The 12,172-nt window shown below is 39.4% G+C and overlaps 2 protein-coding genes across 2 annotated transcripts in view; one reads left to right on the forward strand and one right to left on the reverse strand.

Moving 5' to 3' along the window:
- Positions 1-2,352: 2,352 nt before the first annotated feature.
- Positions 2,353-8,945, reverse strand: wdr83os (WD repeat domain 83 opposite strand). Its single transcript, XM_085785670.1, has 4 exons — positions 8,740-8,945; positions 7,544-7,649; positions 5,106-5,203; positions 2,353-2,660 (listed from the first exon to the last, which is right to left on the reverse strand). Exons 1-4 carry the CDS (start codon positions 8,787-8,789, stop codon positions 2,594-2,596), a joined length of 321 nt encoding a protein of 106 aa, XP_085641796.1. The 5' UTR covers positions 8,790-8,945; the 3' UTR covers positions 2,353-2,593.
- A 99-nt stretch (positions 8,946-9,044) lies between these two features.
- Positions 9,045-12,172, forward strand: part of wdr83 (WD repeat domain containing 83) — a 7,247-nt gene continuing 4,119 nt past the window's right edge. Inside the window, exons 1-5 of the mRNA XM_085785660.1 lie at positions 9,045-9,211; positions 9,565-9,670; positions 10,525-10,645; positions 10,838-10,943; positions 11,099-11,147. Of these exons, the coding sequence (XP_085641786.1) occupies positions 9,568-9,670; positions 10,525-10,645; positions 10,838-10,943; positions 11,099-11,147 (379 nt within the window). The 5' untranslated portion in view covers positions 9,045-9,211; positions 9,565-9,567. The remainder of the gene's footprint in view (positions 9,212-9,564; positions 9,671-10,524; positions 10,646-10,837; positions 10,944-11,098; positions 11,148-12,172) is intronic.

Genomic DNA, 12,172 nt, shown 5'->3' on the forward strand with positions numbered 1-12,172 from the left:
TAACCTTCCTCTTGTGTTTTTTTTTATGCATACAAGTACCACATGAATTTGTTTATTGCATCAAGGCTTTTTGAATTCATCAGGAACCTTTATTTAAACAAAATAAAACAAAAATATTTTTCACAAAATTCTAAAATGCCCTGGTTAAAGTGACGCAGAGGAGTTTGTTTTTGGTTATGAAAGAGTCTCATATAATGTGGACGAATCTACATTACTTGTTAATGGGTCCATTTTCAATAAATATATCGTTTTGTCTTCGTAGTTATTTTGATATTATTATTTAGTGGTCGACTCGCCCAGCATTTCCTAGTTTTGGTTTCACGGACGCTGCTGGGTCGCTAGTTGGCATCGTTTATGGTCAGAACTACGATGGTATCTGATCGTCTTCAAACGTCCGACTTTCGTTCTTGATGAATGAAAACATAAATGTTTTCGCTTTCGTCCGTGCGCACAGAGGCTCATGGGAAAAAGTAGCGTGAAAACACTTCCGCTTTCCGAAACTCCTCGTTGTCCCTTTAAAATTATGACATTTGTGGTATTGAGGCAATTTTGACCCGGTTATAACCAGTTAAAACTGAAATCATGCATGCAAAACCAACCTTTTCATGGATAAGGAAGCCTAATGATGTGTAACCAATAGATGAAAAACAAATTGGATGAAATAAATGTTTCTAGTGTATTTTGCAGCTGATTTAAAACACGGGTCAAAACTGACCCTAACAAAAAGAGGTGGTAGCAGAAAGCTGACACAAGACGAAGGTTAAATGGCTCGTTGTTCAGTGGAGACATGTCCATGACCCCACCCTGACCCTGTGTGTCAGCTGGGATTGACTCCCATGGACGGATGGACGGATGGATGGATGGTACTTTCTGTTGTTGGGAGTTCTGTGGTGCACTGTAAACAGACTGTGTTTGATATGTGGAGTTGTAGTGAACACCAAAGTGTCAAAACATAAGATTCATCATCAGACTGATGTGTTCTAGTTTTTTTTGTGTGAATTCAGGTATATGTGCTATGGCAAAGTAAAAGGTACTGATGCATTTCATTGCATGTCTACATTAAAAGTCACATTAAACATTTGGGGTGACATCACACAAGGGGGTGTGGTCAGCATCAAACAGGAAGCTGACCCCAAAAATAAGGAAGTAAGGAAAATGGCATGTGCTTTTGTTGGAAGGTTATTAAATTTGTATGACTAATTTACTGTAGGTATGTAAGTTATATTAAGATGTGTGATGCAATGGTGTACTAAAATAAACAAACATTGTTTTGTAATGATTGGTTTACATTTTCTTAATTTGGACAACTCTCACATTAACAGAGTTTATGCACACTCTGTGGATGTGTGGATGTTGCAAAGCCTTTGTAATGATATTTTGAGCATAATAGAGGCCAAAATTACGGTTTTAAAGTTCTGCCCCCATTACTTCGCTGTTTAACTGCAGTGTAGCGCAGCTAGCAGGAGGAGAGCTAGGTCCGGGCTACTCCCTTTTTTCTCGGGTCTTTTCCTATGTAGCACTCGGGGACCTAGAGCTGTAGAGCGTTATTTAGAAAATGACCAGAATTCTCCTTTTAGCCTACATCACAATTAATCCAAGACTGTTTAACTAAGGTCAAAATGTAGCATAGCCAAGTAAAATTCTTGCATAGTTCCTCTTTAAAATAAATTTTCTGATACTTTCTGTCTTATTTATTTGAGCTTTGGGCAAAAAATGTAACATTCCCAATGTAATTTCCACTAGACCAGTAAATATTGGGCATCAGGGCGTGGCATTACTGTAATATTTTCTGTGAGTGTATGTTTTCATCATGTGAAATTTAAAGTGTGATTTATGTGTATTTCAGGACTTTCACCTGCACAAATTCTCTTAAATATTTCCTAATGAATTGTGTGTATTGGTATTCTGTTATTTTTGCATTGTATTGTTCCCTCTGCATGTATTTCCCTATGCTTATACATACTGTACTGATGCACTAATGAATTTGAATGACATGTACATGCATGCAACTTATATTTCCTCTGATTAGGTTATTATTGTTCACACCTTTGGTTGATTTGGTCTCCACTCCTTTACTTAATGTCTGATGAAGGGCAGGTGCTCAAAAGGTCACAGTTATTACATTTTCAAGGAGCAGCTTCTGGTGTGCAAACTCTGTTCTTTCTCTTTCTTTCATTTATATATTTTTTCCCCATGGACAAACGAAAGTGAGCAGCTGCTTTTAAAACTGTACAATTTTATTCAGGACGTCCTGCAACAGATCGGCCAAACAGCAAAATTTCAAAAGTTTTCATCAACAACCAAAAGATTTAGAAAAAGGTTAAAAAGAGAACGACAGGAGGAGACAGTGGAAAAAACAAAACAAAAACACATCTTAATCTCAGCATCTTGACGTTGTGTCGGTCCATCTCTGTTTTCTCTCTCTGTCAGATCATCCTCCTCCTCCTCTCCGTCTCTGTTCTTCCTCACCGATGGCCGAGGGGAGGGGGGGGTCTGATCAGCTGTCTCGTTGCCCCCCTCCACCCTCCACCTCCACCCCAGCATCTGCAGTTCACTCGCTCCGTCTGCTGTGGTTGGCTGGTTGGCTCAGGGGTTACCATGGCGGCGACATCGGCTGTGGGTTCTGGAGGTAGGACATGACGACGGCCGAGATGGACAGCCTGCAGAGACGGAGAGGGAGAGGACGTGTGATTATCTATCTATCTATCTATCTATCTATCTATCTATCTATCTATCTATCTATCTATCTATCTATCTATCTATCTATCTATCTATCTATCTATCTATCTATCTATCTATCTATCCATCCATCCATCCATCCATCCATCCATCCATCCATCCATCCATCCATCCATCCATCCATCCATCCATCCATCCATCTAGTCTCTGTCTTTTTCTTTCTTTCTTTCTTTCTTTCTTTCTTTCTTTCTTTCTTTCTTTCTTTCTTTCTTTCTTTCCAACCCTCTCTCTCTATCTCTTTCTATTTATCCGTCCCCCTCTGTCTTTTTCCTTCTTTCTTTCTAACCCTCTCTCTCTCTATCTCTTTCTATTTATTCATCCCCCTCTGTCTTTTTCTTTCTTTCTTTCTTTCTTTCTTTCTTTCTTTCTTTCTTTCTTTCTTTCCACCCATCTCTCTCTATCTCTTTCTATTTATCCATTCCCCTCTGTCTTTTTACTTCCTTCTTTCTTTCTTTCTTTCTTTCTTTCTTTCTTTCTTTCTTTCTTTCTTTCTTTCTTTCTTTCTTTCTTTCTATCCATCTATCTAGAATAACAGTTTTGGAAATGTCTTAAACATGTCTCAAACTTTTTTAAAATAAGTTTCCTGTTATTTGAGTTGGACATAAGATACAGAAAGAAACCCAGTTGTGACATTTTATTGTATTTAAATAAAAATCAGAAGAGTGGAAGTATAAAGAACTATTCACTCAGGCACAAAATTACAAGCTAGTCAAGTCCTTTGATAACAACATGGCACCTGTGTATTTTTTTTTGTTATCGGGGTGTAAATGACCTGGAATTACTTCTTGTTTGCATTTGTTACAGTCTGTGAGCAGCTTTATTTGTAGACTGACTAAATTACCTTTTTCATTTGTCGCCTATGAAGCAAAAAACTCTCTTTAATTATTCAGTGAAATGTTTTTGCTTACGTTTGAGCCGAGGACTGATTAGAACTGGATGTGTGAGCTGCATGAAGCCGTGATGGTGCGTTCACAGACTCAGCTGACCTGACAAACCTCCACAACTTGCATAATATCTCTGCTATTGATAAAAAAAGAAAGAAAAAAAAGAAACTGGCCTTGGACCAGAAGCAGCTTGTGCGCGCGCGGCGCCGGTGCATTAAGTTCATCGACTGACATCTGCTGAGCCAAACAATTTTGTGTAACCAACGTACGAGTGCATCGAGCGCGTCTTTAATACAACCTCATCTAGACAATGGACCAGGAGGTTCCTCCTCATTGCAAATCTGTCTGCTCCACCCGTCCCCTACTGTAGCACTCCTCCATAAGCAAAATGGAAATGCAGCAGCCTTGGAGGTCACACAGTTAAAAGCTTTTGGACATTAGAGTTGGCTCATCTCGAGGTCCGACCTGCAGGCTGCAAACTGCATAATTCAGGTTTTAAATGTAAACACGAAGCTGAAGCGTGCAGCTCCCAGACAGGTTTACAGCAGGTGTATGGGAGATTTACTGGTCTGAATAGTTTTCCTTTCCTAGTGTAGTTAAAACTGGATCATAATCCAGAGGAATCTATACATGCTCACCCATAATTTTATAGTTTTATTTTAACTTTTTTTGTATAATAATGACAATGTGCAATATTTATTTATAGGCTCCTATTCAAAATATCTATTTTTACTTATTTTATGACTGTCGTCGGTGTGTGCTCTTGATGATGTCCTTTATGACACTGAAATAGACGTAGTACTGCAAATTTTGTTGCATTTTGTTGTTTTGCAATGACAATAATATCCAAATATCCAAAAAGATAATAATAATAATAATAAATTTTATTTAGAAAGCGCCTTTCACGCCACTCAAGGACACTTTACAGCAGTTAAAATCATCAAAAACACAGAATAAATCATCAATAAATAATACCAAAACAAAACACACAGCACGGAATAGACAACATTAAAAAGCACAAAATAAACAACAATAAACACATCAGTAAGAATGAATAATGAAGAGAGCAAATAAATAAAACTGTGCAGAATAAAAGGGAAGTGTTAGGGTGAGGGGTGGGGTGGATAGGCAATTTGAAACAGGTGGGTTTTGATTTTTGTTTTGAAAAGAGGGAGAGAGTCAATGTTACGGATGTGAGATGGTAAAGAATTCCAGAGTCGGGGAGCAGAGCGACTGAAAGCTCTGCTCCCCATGGTGCTGAGGAGAGCAGGGGGGACAGTGAGGTGGAGAGAGGAGGAAGATCTGAGGGAGCGTGCTGGAGTGGCAATGTGGAGAAGATCAGACAAGTATGGAGGGGCGAGGTTGTGGATAGCTTTGAAAGTATACAGAAGGATTTTGATGGACTATATGATCATGCTGTGCAGCTCTCACACACACACACACACACACACACACACACACACATTATTATGGTGTACTCACATGAAGCTGCTCATCATCTGTTTGGTGTCCTCTGAGCTTCTGGAGTTTGCAAAGCTGATGAAGGAGCAGTAGACAGCGATCCAGGCGCACCACTTCAACTGAAACACACACACACACACGGGTTAGCTGCTAGGCTTTCTGCCGATCTGATTGGTTACATGATCGGACCAGCCAATATTTTGCTTTTTATGCAATTTGTGAGATCGGCTGTAATGTCTTAATCTTAATCCGACGATCTGATCTTTTTGCAGATGCTGCCGTTGCACAGATCACAGATGGCTTGTGTTTTATCTGTCTCATTCACTCCTAAGACATGTTGGTTTGCTAGTGATGTCATTGCTAGCTAATGATAAAAGATTCAAAAAACTTTTTTCCATCACACAGTGACAGGGTTCAAAACATAAACGCCACAAAGACATAAAACACACATTTAAACCAATGAGACGTGTTTGTTTTGCTTTTTAAACAAACAAAAAAAGCTAAATAGACACGTCTCATTTGGCAAAAAATGCTTCAGAGTACTTTTGTCACTATACACAGTAAACAAGTTATTTAAATAGACAATTGTTCCCTCACGTGATTGGTTGCTATAACGAACTGGACAGCTAATTTTACACTTCTTTTTAGAAAGGATTTCAGTTAGTATGTGTATAATCATGGCTCTTTCATATTAAAGTTATATGTTTTAATCTTTTAAATTGTGTGGAATTATAGATGTATGACATGTATGACAGTATGACAGTGTAAGGGGGGCTGAACTTGATAAGCTTTGCTTCCTTCAGCCCCTTCTCAAACTTTCACAGTGTGTCATTGTCATTATTTTTTTTTGTTTTCTACATACTGTTTGTTTTTATACTGTGCTTGTTTGAGAAAAATAAAAATCAAATCAAATCAAATCGGTTATTGTTTTTTTTAGACTCACTAATCGGTGATTGGCCCCAAAAATCCTGATTGTATAAAGCCTGTTAGCTGCACAGGCTTGTGAATTCAAATCACGGGACATTACATCAGACGTTCCTCTAGTTAAAAAGACATTTCTCTGGAGACAGAGAGACAAAGTGAATTAGCGATGGGGACGGATGGACACTTAAGGAGGAAGTTGGACAACAGGTTAGTTGATGAATGGGGACGAATCGATAAATATATGATTATCTTCAATTTGGTGTTTGTCCAATGGGAAGTACTCATCATCACCCACACACACACACACACACACACACACTAGCTACTCCCAGTAATATCTACCTTAATAGTGATGTCACGATTATAGATTTTCTTGGTACAATTATTGTCCGAGAAATAATCACTATGAATGTGCAAAATCAAATATATTCAAAATATAATTACTAATTATTTAGACAAAATATTGGAAGTATCTATTAGCATTGGACCAATTATTAATCCCCCAGGGGAAATATTTGAAAAATTCAAGTCATTAATTGTCATCTACAACAAATGTTTAAGTTTATTTTTATTACTCATGACATGCTAACATTTAAAGGGATAGTTCAACATTTTGGCAAATTGGCCCATTGCCTTAATCCCTATAGTCATAGCAGTAGGTTCATTACCTTTAATTGTCGGTGCAAGTTATTTTAGAACGGCGGAGCAGAGCCGCGAGCTGCTCAGAGCTACGCTACGGAGGCTCATGGGATTTCTTGGTTCCCCTCATCAAACTCATCAAATACACAATCCAACAACTCCAAAACACTCTGGTGGACAAGTTGTGACCTGCACATTCACCACGCTATGAGATAATAACAGAACGTTACCACACAGAGTTGTTTTCGATGATGTTTGTGTTTGATGAGGGAAACCAAGAAATCCCATTAGCCTCTGTAGCGTAGCTCTGAGCAGCTCGCGGCTCTGCTCCGCCGTTCTAAAAATAGCTTGCACCAACAATTAAAAGGTAAAAAACCTGAAACTATAGGGATTATGGCAATGGGCCAATTTTCCATAATGTTGAACTGTCCCTTTAAACTCCTATCAATTCAGTGCTACATTAGGTAAACGGACCGGTATCTGTGCATTTACCTTTACTTTGGTGCACGTCCGCCGAGATGGTTCCGACATAATCTTTTTTGGAAAGTGACGGTATTTAGGAATCTATACGATAAATTAATTGTGGCGTTTAACACACGCAATTAATTGTGAAAACAAGTAATCGTGACATCCCTATACCTCACTATTGTCTTTTGTTGAAATCAGTTAAACAAATGCTGTTGTATTGAACTCTGGGAGGTCGCGCTACGCTGCTGCTGCCCCCCTCCCCGTCTTTGTTTTGTCCATTGTGACCTAAGTGCTCAAAGTCAAACGCTGCCCTTCATCTAAAAGGTGAGTTTACCTTTAATCTTCTAAATGGAACAACTGGGCTGGACCACGGTAGAGGACAAGAGGTTCAGTGTGTGTGTGTGTGTGTGTGTGTTTCCGTGTGTCACCTTGAGCATCAGTCCACACATGCTGAAGATCATGCCGAGCAGGTTCATGTAGTCGGGGGTGGGGTCTTCCAGCGTGGGGTTGGTCTCTGTGCTGGGCGGCTTGTATCTGCAATGCAACACCACAGATACACATCATCAACCAAACACATCATGTAACAACAAACATGTCACTGTCACTGTTACACAATTCATCCTACAGTTCTATTGTTAGATCCATATTATGGTCATTTGTTTCATCTAAAAACCCACAGACACTGATCAGATCTGCCTCTACTTTGATGCTAAACCTTCCCAATAGTTTTCAACAAGAACATGCTCCCACTTCAGAGACAAGACCAAAAACCAGTTGATCCAAAAGTGTAGACCAGTCAAGTCGCTTCTTGGGAAACTGGGAGGGCAATATCGTCTTAATGCAGATATGACCCTTAGACAAACAAGCCACTAAACTCTTAATATCATTCTTTATCTGCCCCAGGTTAAATAAACATGAACATTTGATATGATATATGGCTCTTATATGTGTGTCTCACAACTCTTTTTTGATTGGTCCTCAACACTTTTTAATTTTGTCAAGGGCGAGGGCGGAAACCTGCATTGAATAATGTAATTTATATATATAACTATGTATATTTCTGCATTCCCCATGTACCCTTATGCATTTTGTATTTGTATTGTTTATTGTGGAGTGACACCTTAATAAAGGTTATCTATCTATCTATCTATCTATCTATCTATCTATCTATCTATCTATCTATCTATCTATCTATCTATCTATCTATCTATCAGCGAAATTAAATATTGATGCCATGACGTTACCAGACCACTATATAATTATTGTGTCTGTCAAAACAAAGTGTTTCTTGGCTGTGGTCTTTTAATACAACTCATGAAATCAGTGACTACACATACCAGAGAGGAAGTCATGTGTAAAACTGACTGTCATTAAATAGACATGGGCAACACAGGTGGTAAAACCCTCATTCATGGGCAAACACAGGGAAAGAACGAGTAAAAAGGTCCATAATTGACTAAATGTTAATAAATCTCTCCATGTGGCAGCATGTCAGAGATGTGTAAGGTTAAATCGTAAAGCTGAATCAGCTCAGATAATCCCCTCAGGCTGAACTCATGATTAGCGGTTAGCTAATTGCTAACTCCATAGTAACGGTCTATTTTTCTGTTTTTAACACACTCACCTTAAAATCTTGTTCTGTCTCCGCGGGTCTGCCATGTTGTTGGAGGACATATTACGCTACAAAGTCCTCCGGTTGTGGATTATAATTATTATTATTTTATTATGAGAGGGTTTTAAACACCGGGGACAGACTTGACACACAGCTGACGGGCCTCTGCCTAGATGTGGGGGGTTAACTACATCCGGTAAATTTCAAAATAAAATCCGACACAGTCACTCGCAAGCAAAAATGGAACGGGGAGATGGGCTTTAAGCTTTTATTTTGACAGGACTATTTTAACCCAGGGTGCATTGCGCAAACTAGCAAACATCATGGCTGAAATGAATGGAGGGTTTTGTTGATGCTGTAAAACAGGAGCTACATTTATTATTATAAAAATGTACCATTAATATTCAGGTTATAAATTATTACCCCAGTGGATATCAACATGACATTCAGCTGCAACTAAACTCGTTTCAAGCAAGTAAACTAAGTAAGTGAGCTCGTAAAACTAGAAAAAGTTAGCTAAAGACCAGTTAGCAAGTCAGTTTAAGTTCAGTTAAACCAAAATAAACGACAATTGAAGCAAATAACATGATCAAAATGTGCCCATAAACTTAAGCTATTATATTAGTTGTACATCAAGAAACCAAGTTAATGAAATGCTGTCATTTGTATGTAAAATAGAGGTAGAAGGCTAATATAAACCTAGCTGGTGCTTACAGTGTGTTTACAGCTTAAACAAAACATTTAAATAGTGTTTAAAACTGCATCATTTTCAAATATAATGAAGAGAAATCTGTTGTCTGACATGTTTGTGTCATGTTTTTTTTTGTTTTTGTTTAGGTCATGTCGTTTCCTGAGCCCAGACCTCAGGCTCCTCAGCTTCCTCAGCATCTGCTCAGGACCATCGACTGTCAGCAAGGAGCAGTCAGGGCTGTTCGCTTCAACGGTGAGGAACAGCCCGCCCCACACCATGATCATCCTAATACTGAGAGAACATTTAGCCACTGAGCTAAATTGGTTGATTAGATTAAGACTACATTTACACGTGCCCGGCTATTTTCATAAACAGACATTTCACCCTCTTTGTTTCAAAAAGACAAGATTAAGATAAGAAAAGAAAAGAAGACTTTATTGTCCAATGGTTTAAAACACAGTGGAAATTTGCACCTTGACAGCACCTTGTAGTATCATGTGTATGTAGGTATGCGTGTGTACTGGACTGGTATGTCGTGTATAAGTATGTACTGTGTGTACATAGATGGATATATAGTGAATATGAATGATATGATAATATAGGATATGAAGATATGGCTCTATAATATAAATAGTATGTATGGTGGTTGTAGTAGTATTAGGTGTTGATATGAGATCAAGAGGTGAGGAAGCTAAAACCTCACCTTGTTTTTGTTTTTATAATGTCTACCTACTGATGTTTTTGTTTCTTTTGGTTTTTGCTTTTATGATATGGACCCCAGGAAGAATAGCTGTGGTTTTGCTGCAGCTAATGGGGATCTTAATAAACTAAATTAAACAGACAGCAGCATACAACGACAACTAGGACACAATCGGCACAAAAGCAAATAAATAAACACAGGAAATACAACAATACAATATCATACATAGAAGCAACAGTAGCAGTTTCATTAATGTCCAAGATATGAACTGTTTACTTTTTGTAAATATATTACGCCCTTAAAGCAGGTATGCCCCTGCAGCATCTTTACTGTGAGCTACGGCTGGATTGAGTCATCTATAAAAATGCCAGTTAGCTCATACCTGCTTCTGTCTCTGTGTGATCAGCTGATGGGAACTACCTGCTGTCCTGCGGCAGTGACAAAACCCTGAAGCTGTGGAGTGTGAGCAGAGGGACGCAGCTGAAGACGTACAGCGGCCACGGATATGAGGTTCTGGATGCTGACGGGTGAGACAGTTGTCACGTCTTCCTCTATAGTGGCAGAACACATGTAAACATAAACACACAAAGAAAGAAAGACGTGAAGCTGAAACACTGTGTTGAATACAAAGCTAGACAGACAGACAGATGGATGAACACAACTCTGTGGCCCCCGGGGCGAAATAACAGTGTCTTTTTCCTCATTGGCTCTTTCCACAGTTCCTATGACAACAGCATGCTTTGCTCCTGCAGCTCCGACAAGACAGTGATCCTCTGGGACGTCGCCACCGGACAGGTCACACGCAAACTCAGAGGTCACGCTGGGGTCAGTTCTGCAGGCTACGACCTGATTTCTGTCATTTCCACTTTGTTTTGAATAAAGTTTTTCTCATGTTGCACCGACAGAGTTCTATGTTGCTTGTTTTTTTTTCTGTCTCCACATTTTTATTTTTATATTGTTTTGTATTTTTTTGTCCACAGAAAGTCAACTGTATCCAGTTCAACGAGGAGGCAACTGTCATCTTGTCTGGTGAGTTTTCATTCATTCAATTAAAATGCAAAATACATAATTCAGTATGGACTATGTGCTCACCTCATGAACGTTGACATGTCTTTCTGAGTTTCCTAACACTAATACTGATCATTAACTGATTGTTAAAGGGATAGTTCAACATTTTGGCAAATTGGCCCATTGCCATAACCCCTATAGTTTTAGCAGTAGATTTGTAACCTTTAATTGTCGGTGCAAGCTATTTTTAGAACAGCGGAGCAGAGCCGTGATCTGCTCAGAGCTACGCTACGGAGGCTCATGGGGTTTCTTGGTTTCCCTCATCTAACTCATCAAATACACAATCCAACAACTCCAAAACGCTCTGGTGGACAAGTTGTGACCTGCACATTCACCACACTATGAGATAATAACAGAACGTTACCAGACAGAGTTGTTTTAGAGGTAAATACAGAGACTGCTTGCTGAAAAACTGACCCTGACGGAACGCGCATCAGCGGTTTTGCATGAATTTACCTCTAAAACAACTCTGTCTGGTAACGTTCTGTTATTATCTCATAGCGTGGTGAATGTGCAGGTCACAACTTGTCCACCAGAGCATTGTGGAGTTGTTGGATTGTGTATTCGATGAGTTTGATGAGGGAAACCAAGAAATCCCATGTGCCTCCATAGCGTAGCTCTGAGCAGCTCACGGCTCTGCTCCGCTGTTCTAAAAATAGCTTGTACTGACAATTAACTCTTTGACTGCCAAAGACGAGTTATCTCGTCTTAGCGAATCCAAGCGTAGTCTGCCAAAGACGAGATAACTCGTCTTAGCGTTTTTTTAATGGCAACGCCATGTTGAATGTCTTGCCCTACTCCTCTGTGAAGATCAGACTTGTATCATCAAAATAAAGTGCAGAAAAACACATTTGGATTGAGAGATATAAAAAATATAGCGCGTTTTTCCCCCCTCACGGAGCGGAGCGGGTGTCTGACTGCAGCGGCGCCGCTCCGTGACACTCTGGCCGCCGGTGAGAGCTTAGGGGGCGGCGGCGGGGCTCATG

This window comes from Trachurus japonicus, chromosome 1 (assembly GCF_045865225.1).
Source record: "Trachurus japonicus isolate A0001 chromosome 1, Traja_1.0".
NCBI classification, from domain to species: Eukaryota; Metazoa; Chordata; class Actinopteri; order Carangiformes; family Carangidae; genus Trachurus; species Trachurus japonicus.